The sequence below is a fragment of the Neodiprion fabricii genome, chromosome 1 (genome assembly GCF_021155785.1).
Source record: "Neodiprion fabricii isolate iyNeoFabr1 chromosome 1, iyNeoFabr1.1, whole genome shotgun sequence".
In the NCBI taxonomy this organism is placed as follows: Eukaryota; Metazoa; Arthropoda; class Insecta; order Hymenoptera; family Diprionidae; genus Neodiprion; species Neodiprion fabricii.
The window spans coordinates 25,814,005-25,841,846 of record NC_060239.1 but is presented as its reverse complement, the minus strand read 5'-3'; the positions used below and the strand labels follow the sequence as shown (position 1 = coordinate 25,841,846).

Sequence of the window (27,842 nt, the reverse complement as noted above, 5' to 3'; positions counted from 1 at the left end):
CCATCGGTGGGCGGTCCCCCTGCAGAAAACAGGCTACGGCCCACTGACTAACTATTTGTTCATCGCCAAGGTATGTCTTTATCTCCCATTTCTCGCTTATGTGCTCAGTTTTACACACACGATGATCAATGCGGTGATAAGAACACCACCCGTACGGCAATTTTCTATCGTAAACAATTATTGTTGTAATACTATATGCGCGACAGTCTTTTATATTATTTCGATTGGATTTATATTTCACCTATAGATATGTGTATATATATATATATATAACAATACAGATTTGTATTCCGAACATTGTTGTAAGGTGATCTTTAATTTTTTCGATTCCTCTAGATGGCACATATATGTATGTATAACGTATATACATACATCCTGCATATTTTCATGCGGACAAACAGGTCCGAAATAACTGTTCTTATCTTTTCATACTTTTTATTCCTGCACAACGCGATTCATCAATTGAAATTTAAACCGCGACTCGCGGTTGTAGAGTATATTACGCCGCGAATTCTCTGCAATATATACCTATATATAATGCTCTTTCATTTCCTCCACAATCACTCAACGCAGGTTATAATATCTACACAACAAAAACGTTTCGTTTCAATAGAATATCATAAAACTATTTAAAATGAAAGAAAAAAAAAAAAAAATTACTCGTATCGACATGGATTTCACATGATGTTATTGATAATAAAAAAAAAAAAAAAAAATACCACCATGATAGCAGAGTAAGTTTTGTATTTTCTTCGACCGCAGAAGGAATCCTCGCGATATGTATTTTTTTATTCTTCGTTTCTTTATGTAATTTACTTTTCACGCATATATAATATGCATAACATACATTTCGATGTTGTTCGAAAATATACTTGTATATTATATTCTGTTTTTACTTCTGATGCATTTTCCGACGGCGATTTCCCTCGTGTTTGAAATTGTATCGATGAGAAGAAGCTACGTTGTACCGGCACCAATTATTCACAATACTTCTGCGAGAAAGTGAACGATCATTTTTAATCGTCAGGGATGATATTATCATCGACGTGGAAGCTCAAAGGAATTACGGTTGGGGTTTTCAGGGCGACTCTTCGAACGGGCATCGATCGATTGGGTCTGTTGATTCCTGCGGAAAATCGAGCTGCAGCAGCTGCAGGCGAGAGGAATAAAGTCTTGCGTTGTAGAAATGCAACAAAAACGCATCTCACGCAAGCTATCTAACATACTCGTAGGCATAGATATTTATACTATGATGCCCGTGCCAATAGAATGTGTTTGCGCCTCTGTGTAATGCGAAATCAACCCAGCAGCTATCACGGAACTCGTTGCTACCGCACTGTGGGAAAATATTGCTCCTTGTAGATATTGTATAGATATATGTATAGTAACTGCGAGTCACGTGCATCGGTTAAACTTCAACGGTACCTGTTCGTAATAATTTTAAGAGGTGTCGGAGCAGAAGAAAATGGTAAGAAAATTAATTAGTAGTATATAATACCGATTTGTTTTCAACGGCAAAGCTTGAAAGTCACTACTTCTCAAACGTGAATGACAGAGAATAATTGGCTCGCAAATTATTTCATCAATCGTTTTCCACCAAGCACGTCGAACGAAAAGCGAAAATATAGGTATCTCACATTTCAGAATTTGAATTTTAGCAACGAAAATCCCAAAGCGTTACGTACACCAAACTCTATAAAAGCTGAGCGTCTCTCAAAACGAGGCTGGGTTAGCGACGTTAAGATAATGAAACATCAGGGAAAAATCATTACTGTGCAATTTTTGAACGGCATTCGAGAAGTTGTCTATTAAACATACGAGTATGATTTGTTTATCATCGTTTACCAAATTTCAAACGCTCATCAAGATGCGCAGTAACGTGAATAACTTCATTCTCACCTCATCTTAAAACACCTGCAGGTCATCTACCTGACAGAGTAATTTTTGCTATGGATCGTAATGGGGGGAGCAAAAACTGGCTCAATTTTTAACGAGCGGCGATTCATCTACTATTTACGTACACCTCGACTTGTGTAACTTTGCAAAGTATTACTTCCGTTCTACAATACACCATAATTTCGCCTACCTGCCTGTCTGCCTGTATATCTGAAACTTGCGTGACAATCTTGACTTACTCCACAGCCCGATAAAAAGCGAAGATAATACAAATTGACATTTTCCTTAACGTAGTATGTATTCAAACGACGGTTAAGCGACCACCCGACCGGAAAATCGGTGAAAACTTGTAAATTTGACGTGATTTTTTCTTTTCTACAAGCCGGAAATTATCAATCTTTTGATTATACGGTGATACAAGAAGAACTTTCTGTATTTCCGTACAATTTTCACACGTGTATTAGCACGAGGCTGAAGTTAGCAGCCATAGGTTTCAATATTCATTCGAGTAAGGTAATGAAGTCAGAAAATCAAAATTTTCAGAAATATCTTCGACCCTCAATACTTTTATAGAATAACGAGGATAATATTCAACTGCATTTTTTTAATTCCAAAAGGTTTAACACGTTCGGTCACTAATTTTAGCTACTGGCATCAACTTCATGTATATTGGCTAATAATGAATTTCAGTTTCGAAATGTTTGACAAAATGCGTAAGAAAAAAAAAAAAACAGGTTAAAGTTAGTAACGTTATCGTAACAAAACATCGGGAGAAACAAACCATTATTTTCTTATTTTTACAATTATTTCGAAGTAACCAGGACTGCAAAATATAAGTATGCTTTGTTTTGCAACGATTAACTGAATTTCAAACATTTTCAAAATTACTAAATAACGATTTTTGCTCAGCATAAATCGTTGCTATACCAACGTCACTAACTTTAACATAATGAAAACAACCCCTGCCCGACATTGATTTAAATACATATTTTTTCTATCTCGAATATAATAAAACGAGCCAATCGACTTACAAAACGGTATACATAATTGTAAAAAATTAGCGAATGTCAAGTTTCCGGAGGATGCCGCGTATAAGGCTATAAAAACGACCGTGGGGACAAAAAGAAACAACTTAAAAAAGAAAAAGAAGCAAAAAAAAACCAACAAGAAACCAGGAGAGAAAAAAGAAAAAACAAGCGCGCGTACCGCGTAGGCGAGGAAGAGGCTGCAGGCCACCAGTTCTGTCGTACATACATAGAAAGGTACAAGGTAAGGTAATACCTGTGTGTCGATGAACAGCAGCTCACAAACGGCTGTGTTTCTAACTTATCACGAGTTTGACAGAAGAGAACAGCATAAGGCCTACCACTGGTAGCTGGTAGTAAATGGCATGTTAGCGAAGGTGGGAGAATCGGGTTTGTACAAGCATGCGTAAACGACTGCATACTGGATTTGCCCGAGATACGGTATAATAAAATCATTTAAAAACGACGATCTCCACGCCGTTGACGAAACAATTATTTCAATACCGACCTACGTATACGGAGTTAACGTAATAAAGCCATGATATGTATCGAGGTATGCGCGATATCGCTGACCACGACTATTTGTAACATCGGATCGGCAAATTTACACAACTCTTGATCAACAATTACGTACTGCTTGACACAATGAACAAACAGGCTCTGCTGGGCATCCCGTTGATTCGCACTATCAAATTCGTTGTTGATAATTGTGGGAGGAAAAGTTTTAGAGACGGTTCGATTCTACCGATGCATATACATCCGAGGCCTGTTTTCCAACTGGCAGCGATCAGCGGGAAGAACGAATGATTCGATATACCTGTTGTGTTATTTGCAATAACTGAGTCGTGAGTCACGATTCGTGGACAACCGTTCCCTGTGTTCGCAATACGCGTGCAGCGAGCGACGGACGATTAAAATCTGGAAAAATCGACCGATCGCTAGATTGCCGTGTGTCGAAGCGAATTCGCCTCGTGAAATTCGAATGGGAAACCGAGCTACGATCAGCCTAAACGGGACGGGATAAAAAGAAGTCCGGGTAAGAGTTGGGGAAAACATCAACAGGTTCGACTATATGCTGGCAGAGTAGAGGTAGGTAAGATACCTTGTCTTGTGTTTTTCGTTTTTTTCTTCTTCGTTTGCGTTGTTGTTGATGTTGTTGTTTTCTTTTTTTCCCCCGTAGTTTCAGGTAACAGGCTCTCCGAGATTTCTCCTTGTGTATCACCGCCGCCTCATGGTTGTAATTCACTAATTGCAGAAGGGGGAGTAGAAAGAAACTAACGATAACTATAAGTAGGCAACTGAATCAACACACTTTTCGCACGCTCGTATACGCGTAACGAACAAAACCTCTGCGCAGCACTTGAAAAAAGAACACACTTCGGCACTAAACTTTTTCAACAATATCGTTAACCGCGGATCACGGCGTCCCCAGACTCGACAACCACGCATTCAAGGTGCGCGTCACTACTAAAGCCTTCGGTTGAGCCACCGCCGACAACCACCGACTTTCTGCGCGTGCGCACGCCGACATTCCGACTAACAAACTTTTCAATGTAGAGAGCCTGGAGACATCGCTCGACGCTTATAATCGAACCGACGAACGAACGATCGGGATTCAAATCCAAACGACAAATTTTTTCTACCTTTCGCCTAAGCGATATGATCTATCGATTTAATCAGGACTGTTATTTTATACGTTATATTACACCAGCAATCTTCATTACCCACTATCGCATCCCGATGAAGTCTTTGACAGAATATTTTGTAGCAATCATTTTATACGTTTGCAGATTTTTGATTTCCTGCACTGTTTGGCGAAGACGAAAATAGCATTCGGTGTCTTGAATAACCCGCGTCACGTCACATTGCGCAATAACGATTGAGGAGCTAATCTTTTAACAATTTTTAACAATTACTCTACTTTGTTTTACAATAAATGAACAAACTTTTAAGTTCGAATTTCTCTATACAAGAATTTTTTTTAACCCACTTCATAGAATATCTTATGATTTTCCATGTTTATAATTTCAGATACTAGGCTTGTTTAGAAAATGCAAGAAAAAAAAAATAGTACAGGAGGTTTAACACGCTTCTATATATTTGTTTCGTTTTCCCGTTCGGTTCTTTAATTGAATTTTGTTTGCAGTAAAACGTAATAATTGACGGTGGCAAAAACAAACCAATCATATCTTCGGATCAGCCTCGATTGTTAACTGGTAAAAACATCATTCCTTTTGTCAGACGAGCAATTTTGGAATTTTTTTGCAAATCAAAATAACGCGTTGTTATTTTAACTCCTACGGCTTATTTGCCGCCAAATGCAAAGTGCGCCGCAGAGTCACGAAAGTATAGCAAAGCAGATGGTCAACAGCTGAGTTTTCCTCGCGTGATGTTTCGTGCTTGACTGTCAAATTTTGCACAACGGAAAGTATCGAGTTGAAGAATGGAAGACGAGATTGACATTTACGCAGATTTGCCTAGTTTTAACTTAGGCGATAGCGAAAACGTAAGCACTGCGTAAATATCTCGCGCCCGTTTGAGGTTATGTTATGTTTTCGCCTTCGATTTGATCGCGATAAAATATTTTTCTACTGTTGTTTTTTTAGCCCATAGAAGCGAATAAGGAGATTTCCGAGAAATGTGCCACGTTAGAAAAGCAAGTTGCCAATTTAACTCAGGCCCTAGAGTCTCTTCGAAAAGTAAACAAAACTTTGGAGGTTAACATTTCATCGTTACTTCAGACAGCAAGAGCAGAAATCGCCAGAAAGGATAGAATGATTAATGAGATCAGACGAGAGTACGTCTAATATGTTTATAAAACATTTATATCATCCAAATCATGGTGTAACATCAAGTAACAGATGATTCAAAGTTTCATCCATAATTATACCATTACATTAAATTATACTTGACATTTCTTTGTCAGGAATAGCAACGTGCTGCTATCAATTTTAAGTTAACGAAGATTGCCAGTAGGATTATTTTTGTTATCAGTTCTTATTCGATTAAATACATCGATCAATTTTTGTAGGTTGGACTCTATGCGGTTTCGACGAGGCCAATACAGCAGACCTACGATACAGGATAACCGGAGTCCCTCGAGAAGCCGAAAAAGAGAAAAAAGTTCTCAAGAAGAGAAACACGTCCAAGTCCAAGAAGTGACAGAAACAATTGACCCGAACAATGTGGCTGAAGTGACAAGCAGTGATCTTCCACCAAATAGCAACGATGACAGTGGTGACAGTTTCAATAAAACACAGCAATTTGCTGCTATGAGCACGGTATTTGGCAGGCGACTGCACAAGAAAATTTTGGAATCCCAAGAGGAAGGACGAAAACAGAAAGATCAGTCAAAATCAAAACGAGAAGAAGACAAGAATAAAAATTCTAACAGTGACGACCAGATTAGCCAGCAAAAATCACAATCCGAACCAGGCAGCCTTAAACTATATTCTAAAACCGATAAATTAGTAGCTCGGTTACCAAGCAACGGAACAAACTTTGATTCAGCTAATAATTCTGCTGTTGACAATCATCGCGACAGAAAACGTTGCTTAGAAGATCATTTTGATGGAAATAATCAAAAAAGAATGAAAACTGGCGAGACGAGAAGCAACTATCGAGGCAGCAGTCATCACGGTCATAAAATACTTTGTTGCACACCGAAAATTGAGGTGAAAAACAGAATTGATGACAGACGATTGGAAGAAACTAATATAACAAAGGGTCAGTATCACATTGTAGACGAGTATTCTGTACCTGTCGAGGATGGCTCAGTTATTGATGATCAAAGTGAAGATAGACACAATAGAGTTGCAATAAGATTAATGCTCCTGTCAGAAGGCATCGACCCTGATCTAGAATGGAACAACTGCACTGACAGTGATGCAAATAAAATGAATGAAAAGAAAAATAAGGCGACTAGTAGAAGTCGGTCCAAAAGCAGAGACCGTGATAGTCGTAATTCAAAAACAAGGCGGTATAATTATACGTCTCGGAGTAGATCGCCAGATGAGTATCACAAAAGTAGAAGACAGAGTAGGCACCGAGATAAAAGGCGGAGCAGGGACAGTAGGGATAGATTTGAAAGACGAAAGGAAATGAAGAACAAGGATGGTGATAACCTCAGCGAATTTAGTAGAGAAATTCATGATTTAAGGGAAACGATTGAGCATCGGATCGATGAGCGATTTAGTGATCGCAGTGATAAAGGTAGAAGCTTGAATAAATATAAACGAAACGATGAAAGAGTTTACAGAAATTGCAGATCTAGAACTCCGGACAGTAGCAGAAGTTGTAGCAATGAGAGAATGGTGCGCCAATACCAAGCTGATAAGCATTCTAGAAGATCAAGGTCACGAGAAAGGTATAAAAGTCGACACAGAAAAGAACGATACCCCAACGTTGACAATGTTTCCAATAAAATTTCTAGTGTCAAGTCTAAAGTGTCAACACCAGAAATACCAGAGAACATTGCAGATGGGACTTTAAAAAAGCAAAGTGATCCAGAAACAAAAAGTTTGGTCTCATTGGAGGAAGGAGAAATTGTTGACAGTGTAGAATGTAGTCCTGTAAAGCTGTCTAATCCAACTGAAATTTCTACCAAAAATATTAAACCTTCCAACCTCTGTTTATCAGACTTGGATGAGCTAGAATCAAAAATATTTGACGTAAAATCTCCACTATCATTGAAGGAAATTGGAAATACTCAAAACAATCATAAGCAATCGCTGTTCGAAAATATAGAATTATCTTTTCCCGAATCCAATCCATCTGTTGCCTTAAACGATTCTTTGAATTTATCCAAAGAAGAGAGAATTGAAAATATTGCAAAATTCATTGCTAATTTTAGCTCAAAACGGAACTGCGATTTGTCAGACAATAAAATAGGGGAGAGTTCTTCTGATGGTAAAATTACCGAAATTAACCCCTGTGTGGAAAAAATATGTCTCATAGAGGAACCCCAGAATGAGTTGCATACTGCGTTCCAATCTTCGTTAAAAGATACTTCTCCAGTGTTACCGCTAACAGAAGCAGATACCGTTATAGTTGGTGTTGAAAATAAAGTCAGTGATAATAATTGCGGTAATGATTGGTGTTTAATCGCGATCGATAGTCCGGTGAAAAATTTTGAAGAAAATAGAAAAACCCGTATGATGGCTGTGAACCTGCTGACAACGGTAAATTTAGAACCGCCAAATGGTGTTTCGTGTGATCCACCATTGCCAAAGAATTCGCCAAACACATCCGAAACTTCTGGGGAATTACAAGAAAAGATTGTTTCACCGTGTGCAGAGATCATTCCTCAAGACAGGGCTACATCTCCGGTTCATAAATCCAAGAATAGTATTTCAAAACCAACAGGAACAACAATGTTCAATTCCAGTAATCACAACTGTGGAAAAAGAGAGATTGTACTATCGGATACAAATTCTGAACATAGTATAAAAATTCCGCCGCCTCAGTCATTGAATCCTGTTTTCCAATGTCTAGACAAACTTGAAGCAACTCACCAGAGTATAAATAATGATATGAGCAAAACTATAGATTCGGAACATATGAGCGAATGTCATTCATCTATGAATCTCATTCCGATGCAAATTGATAACAGTAGTGAAAGTGGAAAGAATGAAGATTTGAAAGACCTCTGTGATGATCAAGATAAGGTTAAAAACGTTGACAATAATGAGCAAATTGAGACAGATGCCAGACCAACCATTATCAGCCTCAAAAAAGTCGAACCTCCAAGCGTTAATGAAATTGTTAATGATAATGACAAGAAGAGTGAAAAATCTAAGGCCGGCAATAGCGGTAAGTTGCGTAAGGAAACACCTATAAAGAACGTTGGCAATGTGAAGCCTCAACGTCGAAACAGCGCAGCTAACAATAAGGAATCTAAAAGCAAACAAGCGACGTCCTGCAAAGCAGACTTAGTTAAGAGTATTAGCTTGAAAAATAAATCGGGAAATAAAATGGCCAAAACCGACGAAACTGAGAAATCAAATTGTAAAGAAGGCCAAGAAAATGGTGATGAACCGGCAAAGCCTGTGCCGAAGTCAAAAGTTGTGGGAAATAATGCTAAGGTGAAGAAAGAATCCCCAAAATTAATCATCTATACTAGACGAAGAAGACCAGTTCAGCTGGAAGATTGTTCAATGCCGTTAAGCATTCTTGGAAACTCAGAGTTAGTCACCGATACAGTGAGCACAGTCCAGAAAAGTGTAACCGATGAAGTAGAAAATTCAGCTCCTTTGGACACGAATATCATGGTATTAAGTGAAACGAAGGCAAATGATGAATCAGCGATTGATCAAAAATCCGAGTTAAATAGTGACAAGTGTAACGAAGCTTCAGAAACTAGAGAAGACTGTAGAGCTTCATTTGACTGACAGTGTTTTGCATGATGTCAGGGAATAGATGCAACCCCTTCTGATTGATTTATTGTTTACATTCATCATGTATTTTATGAAGTTAGCGTAAACCGTTAAACAAATTATATTTTCGCAATCGTACTGTTACAAATATTGTTTGTATCTTGCTTCAGTACCAGTTTAGCGATAATGTTCATTACATTTTTTTCTAAATGGTTTCATTCAAGAAGCATGACGTGAGAAAATATACCTTTCGTTTCAAACAGACTTGTGATTCGTAACCTTTGATAATAAAAGGTTGCATACTGTTGTCAGACATATGTGTATATGCTTATTGTACATACATAAAGCGTTCTTCGCAACTTTTATATAGTACGAGTGTAAAGCGTATAAGCTTTGTTATAGCTGACTGAAAAATTATGCCTTGTGATTCTGTACAGACCGTCGTTTGATTATTACCTCTTTATAAGATATTTTTTGACGAGAATTGTTTAATAATCGAAGTATAGAGTCAGCCAATGTTGCGATGAAATTTGTATTTCTGAATTTGAATGAATTATGAAGTTGTCATTCTTCGAAAAAACATAAATACAAGCATTGGAACAATGCAATGGCGGGAAATTTTGTCTATTTGAAATATTAAATGCTTCAAAAGTACAATATTTGCCGGAGGTATAATTCGAACGATGCTCGTGATGTAAATAAACTATTGTTAAACGAAACGTCTTCCGTGTGAAACTTGAATTGACCCGCTCCCATTGCGCACGCATCTAATGATTTTTCGAATTAAAATCCCGCAACGCGACGGCGTAGGTCCAAAAGCGTCGCCTGTCAGGGGCCAGGGCGTCGCGTGACGTCACGAGACGTCGATGGTAACCGCGATGTGCGCCGTCGCCGACGAAACATGGACGGTTATCAATAGTCCAAGCTCTCCCAAATAATTTCGACCAAATAATTATATTAAAAAAATGATACGTATTTAAAAATTGTTTAAACAAATAAATGCACGATTGAATAGTATATAAACGTTAATAATAATAAATACAATTAGTGCCTTGTGCAGATTCACGTAAAATAATCTTTATTCGATATTTAATTGGAACAAATTTTAAGCGTCGCTTGCAGGAAAATGGGTTCGATAGTGCTGAAGTCCTTATCCGTGCTTTTGGGAATATTCTTTGTATTCGTCGGTACGATGAAACTGACGTCGCACATCAGTAAAGATCTCCACAAAGATCTGGTGAGTAATTTTCCATACTATTTCTGTACCCCATATTTATTTCAAATTCGATTTAAGTTATATAATATCCGGTGAAAAATTTGCAGTAGAAAGAAGTTTTTCACTGCCGCGAAATTTAGCTCCTAGATGCAGAGTACCCGTGTTACATAAGGGCCGCGTGGGATGCGTCTTATATGACGCGGGAAAATCCTCATCCATCTGGAATCAAACTGGCGTTGAAATCCCATCGAAAACAAATCAACGGGTCAATTGATCTCGAATCGTTTAATCGGCGCTGAAATTCACAAGAAACTCTTAAGATCAGTTCCTTGCTTCATACGAAATCCGTCTATTTGTTTATCCGGTCAGAAGTAACGCTTTCATGCCTAATCGTATAAGACGTCGGGTAATGACATCAGGAAGCATTATGCCTCCCGTGGGATAAGACGGAAAATTTATTTACATGTCCGAATGGCTGGTCAACTTGAGGTCTGGATGTGTATCTAATAAATACGATAAGATTTGCCCGCGCCTTAGCACAGGCTCGCAGCTATTTCGGTTTCTCATTGCCACAGTCGAGTTTACAACAGCTGACGGCTGACCAGTCAAATTGGAATATGGCCAATTCTATACGTATGTTGCGATTAAGAAACTTCTTTCAGAGGAAGGAGTACGTCAAGTATGCCAAGGTTTTTCCCTTATCGGAGACGCTCGACTTCAAAGTACCGAGTAAATGGTACCGAAGGGTTGTCGGATCTCTTGAAATCGTCTGCGGTCTGGCCATGGCGTTGGTTCCCAGCCGTACGTTACGTTATTTCAAAAAATTTAATCGAGCAATTCATGTTCCGCAGGTTGCCGTGTTTTCATCGAGCAAAGATTTCCTTGCTTGGAAAACGAGAACACGTACATATTATCTGATCGCAGTTTTGTTGAGTTGAAAACAATAAACGCGCGATCCATTTGTTTGTTTATTCATCGCCGGTTAATGATTCAACGAGTCTATACAGATCTCACGCGTATTTCTTTCAACCGTTGCACTAAGTTTGTCTATACAGTACCTCGGCGATAATGAAGATATACTCATTCTAATTCTTTCCCTTAATCTAGACAACGTGAAAAACGCCTCCAACTTCGTACTTTTACTCCTTATGCTCATGGCCGTTTATTCCCACTACATGGTCAACGATAAATTCGAGCGAATCGCACCGGCATTGGTGAGTGTACGACAGAATATACCACCTTAAATGCGAGATACTTTTACCGGAGTATCAGGCAGTCGAGTATATTAATGACAATCATTAGCAGCTGTCAATACACCCGCCGTATTCCATGAATCACGAATAAAAAAAGAAAAACTTTGTTTTCAGGTATTTTTCTTCATGCTAACCGGTCGATTGGTTATTGATTGGCAATTGAGACGTCAAGACGGTCAGCCGATCACCGCAAATGGGATTGACGACAGATCTAAAAAGCAAGACTGAACTAACTCGCAAAATATGCGCAGAAATTTTTTCTTACACAAAATTATGAGTAGCTCGATTACAGCTACGATCAAATCGCTGTTGCACACAGCACTCGATTTTCATTCTTAGCATTTTTCGTTTGTTTGTTTTCTAGATATCGTTTTTTTTTATCTAGCCAATCGTTTACTGTGAAATTATTTTAAACTTCGAAGCGCAGACAATATCATCCGACGTCATTATAAGTATTTGTAATTGTATAAAATTCATTTATTTTTGATTTTTAAATAAAAACGCACACCATCATCACCACCTACGATCATCTATTTCACAGATTACCACTTAATGTATGTAAGCTGCATATAAGATTACGCGTCATTTTTTTATACTCCTCCTTTCGCTCTGCAACGAAAAGAGTAAGACAGATATAATTCTTGTGCGATGTATAAAATAACATCATGACTAACAGTCGTTTATAAAAATTGCATCTATTAATATCCGCCGTTGATATTGCAAAATAAAAATCATGCAATTACATACGCGCTGGAGATCGTTAAATCGATTAAATCGAAATATATTACCGATGCTATTTAGAGACATCCAATAATTTGTCATGATTAATACATAATACACAGTTTCCAAATCATATTATCTCTAGTTTTAATGCTGAGACCAGTAAAGCTCAATTTCTAATGCTGCACCTCTGTTATTCCGAGCTACTTTACACGAGAATGCTGTGCCAGAACACATCTCTATTTCATAATCAAATCCACTCTTTTGCGATAAAAACTATTAATAGACAATTCTTGGGTTTGCTTCATCCTTGCTGTGTATGAAATACTAACTCAAGAGAAATTCTCTACATTTCGCATTTTATTAGGAATCCCTTGAGATGAATTTACCTACCAAGTTTCGCATATGCACTCCTCATATGATCAATCCTATTTCATTTTAAGCTTACCAATTAAAGATACTTTTACGTACAACTGATGAAGACATTTACTTATGATTAAATTAAATCTTGAAAATGTTGTATATACGCTCCAAGGCTTTAGTGTTAGACTTTTGAGTTGCCACGTTGAATTTAATGCCGTAACAATTTCATCGGCCTGTTTCTATCTAAATTGAGCTTGATTAATCGCAGCTCTTTTGGCAATCGCTGGCGCATATAATTTGAACTTTGGGTAGGAGATTGTGTTAGGTGCAAACTACAATTGAAATGAAAACGTACTAACTGCCATTGAAAAATTAATGTGTTCCCACGAATATCATAATAATATAAATATTTAGTAAATATTGTAATACACTGGAGAAAATTTGATATGCAAGAAACGTAATATTGCGCACCGTTCTATCATTATTGACTATCCCGTAGTCGTGAAAACACGTGTAAAAATACTTAATCGATAAAGAAACTAATTTAATATTATACGTAACGTACAAGATAGGAATGTTAATTTCTCAATTTAGACGTGATTTAGGTAAGAACGCATATTACGTATAGATGCATTGGTGAAGTATCAGATAATACATAAGAATTGGAAATTGAAACAACCAAGTATTTCGTAATCGTAGTCGGCTGCATGGATACACTAAATGCCTTCATAAAATGATCACTGAATCATCTGACACGTATCTAATGCACTTAATATTCGAAAAAACTTAGTGTGTATTTTTTTTCAGGTTTTAATAGAGTTAATCGAACTTATTAACAAAGCCCAATGTGATACATGTATGCCTCTGAGTTATCCACCGCACGACAGTAGACCGAAAACAAAAGTATATGTATATACATATATGAGAAATCACTGAGTTATACTATGATAATGAATTTTTATGAACAAAGAGAAGTAAAAAATGTAAAAAATACACACACCTGTCTGATTTGATGTCGAATAATGTCCTTCGAAAATATAAAGTGCTGTGAAATCCGAAATTAAACCTGGCCTTTTCTTCATCATTGGTACCCAAGTATGTTTATGGTATCCTTGTTCAACGACTGCGGGATTGATAAAGTGTACTCGAGTTGCATAAGATCTTCTTTTATTAACATGAGTTTATCTTTGTTAAACGTAGCTGGTATCCAGTGAATACGTATTAACTGTATTATTTACAAATTGTTAGATCGAGATATATGTATAGTTTATCTTACTTTACGCATATAAATGTGTGTGCGTGTGAAATAAGAAAAATACACTAACTTTACCGCACGTATCTACTCTTTAGGCAAATAGTTATTTTCTGATTATTTAGTACTGGTTATACTTCCTTGCGAGCTTAACCATTCCTACGTTATATCTTTAGCAGGCAGGTCCGTGACTATATTTTACAATGAAATAACGATTCGGAATAAGCATTTTTCAAAATACTGGGAAAAATGTAGTGCTCACCACTTAACGAAACTTACAGCAAAATTTTACTCAACTCATTAAAAGGAAAAAAGAATCGTATTCGATGTTAGCCATGGATAGTAGCGGAGAAGTTCACGTTTATTTTTTATTTATTATCATATATTAGTTTTAAGGGCTTGTGTTAATTTGTAATCAAAGCTTGCCAACTACTGATATTGGACAACTTAACTTGACACTATGTTTATTCAAGCACTGGCTGGCACCATATATTTTATAGAGAAATAACGGAATGAAACGGGTCACTGATGTTACAAAAAGTGAAATACACAATACGAACAAGAAGCGATTCAAATTTATCACAGTTAAGAATAACAATTTATTCTATAGATTTTTTCCTACTCGATTAAGCAAGTATTGTGATAAAAGGTATGAAAATAAGGTTGTGGAAAGAATGTGTGTCAAGTGATGCGTTTCTTGCCAGTTTACGGAGTGGACAAATAGGTATGTATGTGCATAAATGCAACAATTTGTTTTGACAACTAAGCAGGGTCCTGGCCGGTAGTCAAAAGCTGTAACGCTTTTCTCAGATTCTCAACTGCTGTCGGCACATCGTCGTAATTTAATGCACTTCCAGCCCATTTAACGTATTTTTGTGCCTTGTTCATCTGTTCTATGTCCAAAGAAACTCCACCTAAATGTAATTAATAGTTACATTTCACAAGATAATACAGAATCAGTTTTCCGAAATGTAATCTTACGCCAAAATTCAATCTCACCCTCCGCAGTTGGTGTAATTTTGTAGTCTTCAGCCGATGGTTGGCTCGGCGTTACGTTAGTGGGGGTGGGAGTGGGAGCCGGTGTTGGATTGTAAGGAGTTGGACTCATCGGGGTGCTATTGAAACCAGGTAAATTTGGGTAAGGCAGATTACCTTGACTCGGATTACTGGGTGGTACTGGGAAATTATGTGCTGAACTCTGAGGAACGGACGGAAAACCGAAGGCATCTGTGCCAGATGGTGGTCCAGGCTGTGAGATTCCCCCTGAAAATTATTTTATTTTGTTCTATAAATGCAGTTGCAGAAGAAAACGTTCAGCAATGATTTTATGATAAGTATGTGAAAGGTACACGTAAAGCCAACAGTTTAAATATCCCTGAATTTTATACGATCTTTTGAAGAGATAAAAATACTAGAGAATAAAAGCCAAATAATAAACTGCTATTGACATCACATAATATTCGATTGAAGCTCCTGTAAATGTAATGATAATAATTTAATTAATAAATTGTCACCTCAACCCTGTTTGAACCTGATACGTGATGAATTTACAAGCTGTGCGTACCTGTTTTTTCACATTTGCGTAATGATCAGGGTGTAAATGAATGCAGTTAGTGAATATTAACTGGACATTATGCTATTAGCAAAATTTTTCGCATACTTGGTTGTGTTCTGAACTCAAAATTACAATAATATTTGGAGCGGTGTCAAAGTTCCGAATTCGAAAAGTTCCGAAAGCGCAGAATCCCGAATGTTTTCGTGGCGAAACTTAAAGTAAAGAAACAAAACTTTGACGAAACATCAAACTTTCGAATGGTCGAAAATCCGACGCTCAAAGTACCAAAAATGCAAAGTTCCGAAAAGGCGGAATTCCGACAGGACAAAATACCGAAATGACAAAATTCCGAAAGTGCGAAAAGAATAAGGAGTATAAAATGAGCCATCGTAAGACTGTTTTCATGCAGACCATTCTGATTTTTGGTTTTTCTGATTTTTTACCCGCACTTGACAAAAATGTCGTAACAATAGATTTTGTGGCTGATAAAATTTCCTATAACTTGTATTAGAAACTTTTTTCTGTATAATGCATAGGTTTTTATTTATAGCGCGTCAAACTGTCTTTAACATGGTTATTGCTAAATATATAGTTAATGGTTAATGAAACATTAAAAACGGTGTGAACCAAATTTGTAGTACATAAAATTTTGAATAAACTTTGTTTCAAGTTTTTTGTTCTATTGGAATTTTTGCTTTTCGGACCTTTGCTTTATCGGGACTTTACTTTTCGGAATCTTGCATTTCGAAACTTTGAGCCGTTTGTTTTCTGGCCATTCGAAATTTTGATGATTACTCGAAGTTTTGTTTCTTTACTTTAAGTTTCGTCACGAAAAAGTTCGGAATTCTGCGCCTTCGGAACTTTTCAAATTCGGAACTTTGACACCGCCCCTAATATTTACCCTTGGTCATTGTTAGTTCTGAATTAGTAAACGCATTTGGAACCAATTTTGAAAAGCACATGTATTTTACATAATGTGTAGGTGTACCTTCATCATCATTTTCCTGGTTCTCCTCAGCTGAAGATTATAAAATAAAAATGTTAAATATCACGCACAAATCTATCATATTTCTTGTAGCTATTTACCTGAGTTATTTTCTGGTTCTGTCCCAGGATCATCAGCTGATAAACGATAATTACAAATCAAAAAATAGAATGTCAAGTTTTTGTTGTTAGTCTGTTAATTAAAACTAATTCTCTTATACCTGGCTCTGAAACCTCATATTCAGGAGGCTCGTCGGTTTCAGATTTCAGTTCACCTGCCTGATCAGCTGCTAAATTGATTTACGTTTACAAATTGATGTTAGATAAAAGAAATTAAACGTAAATTACAAAATATCTATTTCTTATACCTGGGATTGAATCAGATTCTCTTTGTTCAGGCTGATCAGGCGCCTCTCCTGCATAAATCAATTACAAGATATATGTATGGATATCAAAACTTAATAATCGAATCAGTTTCATATCAAATATACGAGAACTGTAATGTTGATTATTACCACTATTTCCATCAGCATCTTGAGAGCATAAAAATATACCTACATTATTAAGCAGAATAAAAAATAAATATTTTCAAGTACATTACGCATTAGAGAAAAGATTGTTGTGAAGAAATTGTGCCCTATAGTGGATTGCGATCGTACCTTATGGTGTATTCATTTAATTTTATCGTACACTTTTCTCGTATATTTTTTACTTATGGAACATTGCCCATTCAGAATAAATTCATTCGGTCTTTAGTCTCGTAAAATTTTCATAGCATACATATTGTCTTTGCAAGAAAATATTACACGAAATTTTAGAAAAATTTTCCAAAATGAACACCCATTGACCAATTTCCCTAGTAATCATTTTGGAACTACAACTTCTCGAATATACTGCTGGTGTAAATATATACGTTGAAAATTGAAGCGAGAATACCAAAATCAGTTCTTTCAAAAAATTCGTACCTAATTATTTAAGAGGGTTATTCAACGAATAATACTCGTAAATAACATTATTACGTACAGTTTTTTAACGAGTAGCATGGGGCATGTACTATTTGATTCGGGTATGCAACTAGAACCTAAAGAGCATTTAATTATGCTGCAACTCATAGTTGGTTATGCGATCATGGCTCGGCTAATATTATCCAAGGAGCAATTGCGACTCATGCACTACAAAATACAGAAACTTCAACAACAGTAACAAATTTTTGTTGAAATCACGTATCTCGAGGATAAAAAAAGAAGAACTTTAAGTAAACTGGCAAGTCATTAGATTTGGCATATCACGTTGGAAACTCGTTCTCATCTCAATTAAGCTCACCTAAGCCAGAAGTTGAAGGTATGTTTCCGGGTGGTCCGGAAGCAGCATCGGCATCTGCATCCTCGTTTTCTTCGCCTTCGCCTTTCATTGGGCCAGGGACAGGGGTCTCGCCATTCTTCAAGCAATTATGTATGTACGCAGCCCTCCACTTGGCGTACTTTCTGTTTTGAGCAGCTTCCTCGCTAAGCTCACCAAACGTCGTCAACACGTCGTATATTACGCCAGAGCTATAGAATGCCTTGATAACATTTTTTCCAAAATTTGAAGCTCGATCATTGCTGTCTGCATACATGAACAATTTATGTGCATAATTCTCCAAATGAGCCTGAGCAGCAACCTCATTTGTTATCGCTTCGTTCTCATGCTGGGTTTTTTTTGTCTGCTCCAACCAGTCCATCAATTTTAATAGAAATCCAGTTTCCTCTGACGTTTTGGTCGACAGTTTTAAGCCCGTTTGTAAAGCGTGTAGGCGACCTGAAATAACAGTGACTAGTAAAGCTAATTGATAAGGTGTTAGGCATCCAACGATTTTCTCAAAAAGTCAATCAACAATGAAAATAACTTCGCAGTTGAAATATATTCGCTCATTATAGTCTAACAATAAGAAGACTAAAATATTAACGGATATTCTCATAATTCGATCGTACCTGATCATGTGTCTAAAATAGCACACCTTCGTAAACGTCAAACTACTGTACTTACACCAATAACTGATAACAGGATCCCGCTGATCATGTTCTGTGGCAGCCTTCAGAAAGTGTTGAATGCTCTTTAAAGGAGTTGGACACTCCGGGAGGTTCAACGTCGGCATTTTTGTAATATTTGTTCGTCAATGGGATATTACATTCGCAAGTCTGTTAAAACTTCGCACAAGTTTACGAAAGTAACGTCGCACTGCGGCTCTGCGGGCACGCTGAAGTTAACTAATAACGAAATGATGTCATTCAAGATGCATGCAACCTAGCCTGAGATTATGCCGCGGCGACAGGATTAAGAATCTCTTCGACTCGCAGTATTCGCTATGTCGGTAACCAACATTTGTTAGCATGAAGAAAGCAGTCGATAATTCAGAGCGTATACATCAGTGTATACCACACCGAACTGTGAGTGTGGTTGAGAATGATCAAATTACAAATATTGTCTAATAAGGTTACTTTGATAAATTTGCTAACGTTTGTAATGTTTGCGAACCAACAAGCCGCTAGGCAGAGAAAGATTCAATGGATCTATCGTGACGTTATAATCAAGCTGCTGCATTCATTTTACTGCCATTGTTCATGAATCTGACGACCCAAAGCGATAATCTGCATATTCCATTTACTACTGGCATTAGCACCGACTTGACTAGGAAAGTTCGAGCTGTTTATAATTCTAAACACAATATGGAAAACTTACACATTAATTCTGGCTGAATTTGAGTAAGAATAAAATTAACAGAACTAGAAAAATATACAAACTATTGCGTTATTGCTATCACGCAGGTGTCAGATAAGATGGATGCCAAGGAAAACCGCCTGCTTCAAATTACACCAATCAACACGATTCACGTGTCTGCTTAATGCATGGTTTCATTCAATTTCCATTACCTCAAAATAAAGAAACTCATTATGATTCTTCAAAAACTTAGTTTTTGTGATCAGAAGCGAAATATTTTCGACTATAGTCAGGTTTATTCTTGACGAATGTACACAAAATCACCCACCTCTGATACACAGTTAGAACAGTACAGTTTTATTCTTCATTCGCGATTATCTATCGAATTACTTATTCTGTATTAGCGTAATATTTATATTCTTGGAATTACACGACTCTGCGCTGCTCAAAAGCAACTGATACCCCGTGAGGCTCGTTGCTCGCGGGCAAATTTCGATTATTTCGATTGGTCAGTGCGAGCTGCGCACAGCGGCTACGCACGAAGCTAGCCAGTGTTTACCGAATTGCTGTCGCACACGGCGTCAGGCGTAATGTTCTGAAGCTGGCGAGAGCGAGATGAGAGCGTGGAAATAATTGCAGTGTCCCGACATCGTAGTATACGGAGTGACAAAGACGCGGTTACCGATATACCTTCACCATCGATAATTGGGTTCAAAAATTTGTTTTGTGTCGGAAGAGGCTGATACCACAAACGCATAAAACAAGCAAGCGTGGGTCTTCTCTGAAGATGGCCAAATGACAAATTTCTGTTTCCATTCGAGTTTCGAGATTTTCGTATTTGCCACGCGGGTAAGACATACCAGTTGACCTTACCTGCTGACGTTGCACGTCTAGAAACTGGACGCGATCTTTCTAACTGATGATCTATGTACGTCGGTAAGTTAACGGCGTGATCAGGCTACTCGGTACTCGGAATGGTTCCGATATTTATTCTTGTTCGATCAATTGATAGATCACGATCCATATTTCCAATTGCAAGCGAACTAGAAATGTACGCCATTTCCGTGCAAAATACGATACATTGAGTAGTTATTTTCAAACAAGATTATACTAATGAATTATTTTTACACATAAGAGTAATTTTCAATCACTTTTTAATAGATTCAAGAATTATCCTGCTGTACTTTTCACTAAAAATTTTGAAGCTAATACGTTTGGCTTGATCTGCACTGTGGATAACATCTATCCTATTAGCATTGCCTTCAGTCGCAAAAATTTGAGAAAACTCTGTGGGAAGTCTTTCTATAGAATCAATACAGAGTTTTCCCTGACAGAAACTTTTTGCCACCTAACAACAGATTTATGCAACGCTTAGAATAATGCAGATTCTGATGTCAGACCTGCAGTTAAATATGGGAGTAGACACATCGTATCTGCTGTTGCAGCTTATTATAGGCAGATTTACCTCAGAACGCTACTAGGGTAAGTTTACAAAAGACATTACATCATTATATGACCACAGGTAATCATACTGTACAAAATGGTACACATATAGAAAGAAGATGCTTCCCACCCTACCGATACCGAATTTGGGTATCATTAGACTTGCGTTGAAAATTTTTATAGTCTACGATGAAAAGTCCAGCATTTTATGTAAATATAATAATCTGATTCTGCTAAGAAGAAATTAGAAGTATTTCCTACGTACATACATACATATAGTAAATAATTCATTGTCGGTGAGTGCTTATAATTTCATGTTCGAAATTGTAGTTTCCTGATATGACAGTAATTTTATTAGAGTGTAAAGTGGGATATCGTTCACTCGAGAATAGTATAACTCATAAAGCTCTGGCAGAAGTTTTTTGTTTTCTTTTATCACTACTCAATATAACTTACTGAATCATAATATAGGCATACAATATGCATGTATATCTACATACCCCCAAGATATAAGATGAATGCGAATGATTACAGGATTGTGTGCATCACAATCCTAGGCAAAAGTGCATTATGCTGTAATAAATAATTGCAGTATTTTTTCTGATTCAATCACCAAGTAGTTGATAGCGTTACCGCAACTGGAAGGTATTCGATTAGGAACTGCCTTGTACGAATCTGTCAAGCACGGAAATGCGCCCAGTACGGACCGCATATCTACCATATTTCACGGCTGCTCAATGCCTGTTTGTTGCCTGACATAACGCCGAGTAAATGACACCGATAGAGCAACAAGTCAAGGAATAACTGCTACTTGCTACATCGAATAACATGAATGGTAATTAGTGCTGTAGAAATTGCAAGCTCGAAGTGATATAGCGTACATTGGTACTTATAACATCTATTGCTTGCGTAACTGGAGAGAGAGCCTCCCAAATAACATTAAACTATTTTACGTACCGCGCACACATGAATAAGAAACAAAAATCATATATAAATCTGAAGTGCCTGCAGTCACGTATAGAATTCATTGCTCTCGACAAGATTCACTTTTGTTGCATCGTGGACCGGACGAAGATACTCCCAACAGGTTGTCATGACGCTCAATTCGAATTTTATAATAGAATTTACCTGTCATGTTCGATATTGGAGCTATGCTCTACCGAAAGTGATCGAAAAAGTATCTTTTGTTCCAACCGGGTCAATTTTAGTCAAAAACTTGACGTGATAGAAAGTTTCCGTCAACACATATATGTCCAGAATAAAAAAAAAAAAAGTAAAGTAGACGCCACGACGTTTCGATTTACGATGCGAGAATACAATCGATCTTTATCGAGGATTGAATCACTACATTCGTACTTACGCTTTAATTCGGTGGTCATGCAGGCAACGACACATGAGTATATTATAGCTTCATGTGCGTATAAATCCCCCGCCGTGCGATGACGTTTGAAATTAGTTATTGTCAGCTATATGGGTGATAAATAGCCAATGAGGTATTGAGATAGGTTTTATCAATCAACTTTCGAAGATTTCTCATCGCGATAAATAAATGAATGGACCAGACACGTGTAGCTGGGTTATGGAGCCCAATCTGAACACCATTACGCTGAAGAAATATGTACCCATAGCCGGACTTACGCAGCTGACAATGCTCACAAAATCCTCTATGATTTTTACAGCAATACATCACTAGATTCGTACATTAATTACACGTAGGTATCGAGAGAAATTTTTCCAGTATAAAATGATGGATCGGTGACATTGGCGGCAACGTTAGCCTACTTCCTCCCTACTCGCGAAGACCAGATGCTAAGCCATGCTGCCCTATTCGTTTTACGGTGTTTCCATTGTCAGGTTTATGGTGCTGATTGACGACCCTATAACTTGCTATGTAGGGTGTCCCACCTCAGCCCCTCCAGCTATAACTCGCTATGGGGTACCGCTCCAGGAGCTTCCTAATCCATCCTGGTACCCTGATCCCTTTATAGTCCTGTTTTTGTACGCCCACTGGAGGGGCACAACGAACAAATTTCAGTGGCACCCAACGTCGCCGTCGCGGTGCGAGCAGAAGGTTGTCATCGCGATCCGATTATCGTCAACGTCATCAAGTCCCGTCTTACATACTACGAATACACAGGGGGACTTCAATTTTGGATTGATCGAGCATCTTACAGCTGTATAAAGATAGAGAGAATTCCAATGAACTACGCATTTTAATTCAAGTTCATATCAGACTACAGAATTTAGTGCCATGCGCAGTTTCGCAATCATGTGAATTTGTAACGCAATAACTGCGGTCATATTGTATTACTGGATCGCTAATGAGTGACTCATCTTCCGAATTTGTTCCACGGTTTTATTAGATAAGCCAAGTCGCTACTCGGCCAAGCGTCGAGTATTACATTAGTCAACTGCAGTCAGTAGCCAACAATTCGTTGCCACCAAACTGGACAAAACTTGATATTCGAAGAGAGTTTCACGCGCTAACCGCAATAATGGGCAACATCATACGTGAGTGTAGTACAGCATTGTGTTTTTTCCCGTGATTTTTATCGGAACAATTGTTTTTTGCTGTTTTTTCGTTCGTTACATTCATTGGCGTATGTATAAAATAATGTATACCGGATATCGACGAGTTTCCGTCATTGTGTGATAATGTATAACTACCGACGACACTTTAAAACCGTTATTACTAAGATATTCGATACTTAATTGCAACTTTCGAAAGATATGCGGAAGCTGATTTGTCATACGAAAATTGAAAATTGTCGTCAAACATACCCAAGATCAAAATTAAGCGTGTCTGTTGACTCCGTCAGACTTTATTCATAGAAATAATATTCACCACAGGCCATCCTGGAATGATACACGCTCCGCCTGGATCGTCACCAGGAGCAGTACACACAGTGATTCAACCGTCGCCACCGAATTATTTCCAGCAGAGCAGGATCGTTATAATTGCTGCAATAGTAATATTGGTTGTCTTGTGGATAATAGTCGTACTACATTACACTCGTTGAAGTATAAAAAATAAAGCGTTTCGTCATCGTAGATGCGAAGTTTAATTTCGTCTATCTCGTTTTTTCGTCCCTTTGATAAATTGAAAAAAAAGGCTACGACAGCTGATCGTCGCGTATTCGGCAGCAGGTATTGGATGTATGCAAATACAGAAGTGGTTATTTTAATTATTTGTTACCCGAAGTCTCTACCTCTGTCACCGTTGACGAGTGTAATGTTATACTATGAAGTCAGACCGATTGATAAATAGACATAGATAAGTATACGAGCACGTATATGCTATGGGAGTTGGTTAATATTTAAACTGGTTCCTTCACTTTGTTGTTGGTGTTTATTGCCGATTCAATATTTCAGCGGTAGGTAGACGCCAGTCAGTAATTATCCTACAAGAAAAGCTTAGACGGTAGAACGCATATAATATCCTTGTAATTAACGGTGAACACGAATTTTGGGTTTGGGTTCCAAAAGTGAAATTTTGATTTTTTCCACGTAACTAATGAAAGAAAAAATGGTTTTATTAAATAAAGTTTGCTTTTGTAGATACGAGAACGATATTTCGGATTTTAAGTAAAATTACCTATTTTTTCAAACATTTATTGTAACTAAAAAACCCCGACAGGCAAAGAGGGTAAAATCCCCCCCCCCCCCCCCCCCCAAATCTCGTACTTTTGGAGCAGGCTGTAAAGATTGAACCCTTTCAACGGTCATTTGTATTGGTGTAGTTCAACTTGCTTTCATAATACAACCATTTTCTGCGTGATTGTTCGAACTTTGATTTTTTTTAAATTCTCGCTGGTTTTATCAGAAGCTAAGATAGTTGAAATTAATTTGCACTAGGTATTTTTTACACTCATTGCCACGAGAGATATACGGTTTGGCAAACAAACTTCAGTTTCGCATTTCAATTACTTTTAATCAAACATAATATTTAATAATCAACTCCAAATGTCAAAGAATCGATAAACAACGTTGAAAAATTAATATTTTTCGTACTTCTTCTATGTTTGTCTGAACTTTCTCGTGTCGAACCCAAAACGTAATCTCCCATGATGTTCTCATTACACTGCCTCTGATAAAGTCGTTCGAGGTCGTCACATCTTGGCGAAAACATTCTTGTTTTCCCCAACAGGCACCCATATTATAATCACCGCAAGAATAACGAAAGCAAACTTTATAAGCAATAAATGAATATTTTGGTTATTATTCGATGCATGGAATCAAAATTTATTTATTCAAATGTAAAGTAAAAAAAAAAAAAAATTTCTCGTCGCCCTGTGAATAATTGCTCATTCATTCGCGGAACTTGGTTATAAGTATTTGCGATGATCAGTCACGCCGAATGTTTATCAATGGTTAATGAGGTTCACCCGGTTGACCCGAAAAAATTTGTACAGTTCATACCTAGCTTATCAAAGAAGCTTCGATATCATCCGTTCGTACTGATAGGAGATGTACAAGCGAGAAGACGCAATGAACGAGAAAGAAGAAACAAATTAGAAAATCATCAGTTACTTACAGACGGATTATGGAATGTATTTCCCATGTAATTTTCACACCGGGATGTAACGATGTCTTTTCGGTTGAGAGAGCTCTTTAAATATTTATCGAACCTTCCAAAACTGGATAATATTGTTTGTATTGTGGAAGTTTTAATGAAGATAGTACTGAATAAATAACCTGTTTAATGAGAGTGTGCCTTTCCTTGCGATTGGTATTCACGCTGAGTTTCTGGCATAAGAGAAATGTGGGATAGGTATACGCGTAAGGTAATTATTAGCTCGACGTGTATGTTAATCTTTTAATTATTCCGAATGCACGATTACGTTTGGCTTCTTTACGCTCAAGTGTAGACAACTTGTTCTACAGCCTACCGGGCAACACGAATTAATTTTTATATCTACATCTTCCGCGCAATTTCAATCTGCTTGACACAAAAATTTGTCACAAAGTTTATAGGATTTAATCTTAATTGCATGAATTCATGAAACAATAGTCATTTATCCGCGAAAATAGGTCTCATTTTTAAACGCCCTGTTGTTAATGTAACGATCATGCAATATCGAGCTTCCACTTGTGAGGAATATTTTAATGTCACGATGCAACCATCTGACTCTTTTGTGTTTCTACTGCTTCCACTTCGCTTACCAATAGCTGCATTTTTTGCTCTTTTAGTTCCTCCTCCTTCTCATGCCTTAGCGCGCCCTTGGAAGTCATGCATTTGAAACAGTTCACTGGTCTCTGTAAGAGCGGCTAATTTGCAACGAGTCCACAATCCAGTGAGATCTGCATTTTTCGTGTTTGCACACCGAAAGGTATAAATTACACAGTAACCCCGACTGGGCGAGTCGAAGGAAACCAACTGAATTGCTGAAACAGTCGATGTTACGTAACAGGGATTCGTGGGGAATGCATCGACGTGCACTCACTCGCAGCTTCTTGCCTATGTTTACACCGAGTCCTGGAATCACTATAATCGAATCCAATCACGCGTTTTGCAGTTCACTTTCCCCGTTCCACTTGCATTTCTATAAGTATACATCGGTGTACTCGTCGTTCAAATTTTACCGCTTGGATGAAATTGTTATAATACCTACTGGCAAAACGGCAAATAAATGAGTGGTGTCAGAAACTTTGCTGCTATTGTCAAAAATTATGTTTCAAAATCCGTGCTTAAAGCTCACACGTGAGCATATATGACGCGTTGTAGCCGAGCGATTCGATCTGGAACATGATGCAGGTACATACCTGATGCGAATAGGTGATGGGTATGTAATTATTGCTGGAAAAAAGGAGTGAAAAGAAATAATAAGATGTCAAAAAACGAAGTAGCCGGTTGATAGTTTGTTAGATTGCGACAGGTCAGGCTGGAACATTAGTCGCGGGTTACGGGCTGCGTGGCCCCGAAATACTGATTGACTTGAAGGAGTTGAAGTCGCATTAAACCTGTAGGCTTAAGTGCTTTCGAGCATCGTATGCTAATGAGCTTCGTTCTCGATATTGCGGTATGAATAAATCCTTTGCGAAGTAGGCGAGGTGACTTTATTGGTCTAATTACTCCCCGCTGCATATCGGCTGAAGTTCGCGAAATTTCTCGAAATGCGTAAACGATTTGAACGAAAGTTAACAAATAAAATATACGTAAATAATTGAATGCTAATAGAATCGACAAGTCGGTATGGATATCAAACGGTGGGCTTATATGTGTGTGGTATATGTATGTAATACATGTAATATGTAACATAACGACTGTCGATTAGGATTGGAATAATATTAGGTGACTTTGAAGTGACGCAAGCGTGATTCAGTTTGATTTGTGACTTTTATTTTATTCTTTGCTATTTGCATTTGGGATTTCCGAGGCGGATACAGATAATCCTCAGACCGTGAAATCTGACACGTCTCCAGGGTGCGTGTGATGCGATGAGTGTAAAAGCGCGTAACTGATAAATGCGCCAAGATAGCGCAGCACGTGCCGCGGAGTGGTCTGTACAAAAATAAATGGTAATGCCACTAACAAAGATCACGATCGAAGTATCAATAATAATAGCAAAGGTGGGTCCATTAAGAGCTAAAGAAATTGTCGCATACTTTAACTTGGTTCGACAAATTTATTTCTTATACATTGCGTTATTATACAGTGAGAAAAAATTCATTTGCTGTGGTAACTAGAAAAATTCAGTAAAACAGGTATCGTTAGAAAAACTGTTTGAATATTGTTGGGACTACGAAAAACGAGATACACGTAACCATTTTGCGCTATTGTCGATCCTTTCTTGATAATTGCAACGCAAAATCAGTTTCTGAGGTTTAGTGTACTTTTTTAGTTAAACAAGGCTTTAGCGTCAATTTATCGTTGCACAAGCATTCAATTTTCGCAACAGTTGCAAGAAAATATAGCAACAGTGATCGTAATGAGAAAGAATAGTAACGGATACCAGACTTTCTGGTAACAGCTAGAAAACTAATTTTCATTTTCTACCTAGAACTACATTTTTCGATTGTGGTAAAAAATGAAAATACTTAAGGACTGAGCGGTAACCGGAGCT

The 27,842-nt window shown here is 37.6% G+C and overlaps 4 protein-coding genes and 1 long non-coding RNA gene across 16 annotated transcripts in view; 3 read left to right on the top strand and 2 right to left on the bottom strand.

The window, feature by feature from the left end:
• Window positions 1-4,396, bottom strand: part of LOC124182230 (afadin) — a 117,424-nt gene extending 113,028 nt beyond the window's left edge. The window contains exon 1 of the mRNA XM_046569210.1: window positions 4,024-4,396. The gene's annotated coding sequence lies outside the window, so the exon portion shown is untranslated. The remainder of the gene's footprint in view (window positions 1-4,023) is intronic.
• Window positions 4,397-5,265: 869 nt separating this feature from the next.
• LOC124182294 lies at window positions 5,266-11,905 on the top strand. Its single transcript, XM_046569361.1, has 5 exons — window positions 5,266-5,427; window positions 5,528-5,718; window positions 5,953-10,532; window positions 11,619-11,725; window positions 11,879-11,905. The coding sequence occupies exons 1-3, from the start codon at window positions 5,365-5,367 to the stop codon at window positions 9,308-9,310; spliced, it is 3,612 nt and encodes a 1,203-aa protein (XP_046425317.1). The 5' UTR covers window positions 5,266-5,364; the 3' UTR covers window positions 9,311-10,532; window positions 11,619-11,725; window positions 11,879-11,905.
• On the top strand, window positions 10,422-11,992 carry LOC124187864 (novel acetylcholine receptor chaperone). Its single transcript, XM_046580053.1, has 4 exons — window positions 10,422-10,532; window positions 11,174-11,312; window positions 11,619-11,725; window positions 11,879-11,992. Exons 1-4 carry the CDS (start codon window positions 10,422-10,424, stop codon window positions 11,990-11,992), a joined length of 471 nt encoding a protein of 156 aa, XP_046436009.1.
• A 1,663-nt stretch (window positions 11,993-13,655) lies between these two features.
• On the bottom strand, window positions 13,656-18,900 carry LOC124182301 (vacuolar protein sorting-associated protein VTA1 homolog). Of its 12 annotated transcripts, none has more exons than XM_046569389.1 (9): window positions 18,664-18,900; window positions 17,962-18,435; window positions 17,154-17,171; window positions 17,007-17,054; window positions 16,860-16,928; window positions 16,741-16,776; window positions 16,643-16,672; window positions 15,099-15,362; window positions 13,656-15,013 (listed from the first exon to the last, which is right to left on the bottom strand). In XM_046569389.1, exons 1-9 carry the CDS (start codon window positions 18,770-18,772, stop codon window positions 14,862-14,864), a joined length of 1,200 nt encoding a protein of 399 aa, XP_046425345.1. In that variant the 5' UTR covers window positions 18,773-18,900; the 3' UTR covers window positions 13,656-14,861. The 12 variants fall into 12 exon arrangements, with proteins under 12 accessions (XP_046425345.1, XP_046425355.1, XP_046425365.1 ...); XM_046569399.1 differs by having other exon boundaries at window positions 16,860-16,925; XM_046569409.1 differs by lacking the exon at window positions 17,154-17,171.
• Window positions 18,901-22,855: 3,955 nt separating this feature from the next.
• LOC124183225 lies at window positions 22,856-23,843 on the top strand. The gene is made up of 2 exons (XR_006870945.1): window positions 22,856-23,289; window positions 23,629-23,843. It is a non-coding gene; the product is annotated as an uncharacterized LOC124183225 (long non-coding RNA).
• Window positions 23,844-27,842: the final 3,999 nt, after the last annotated feature.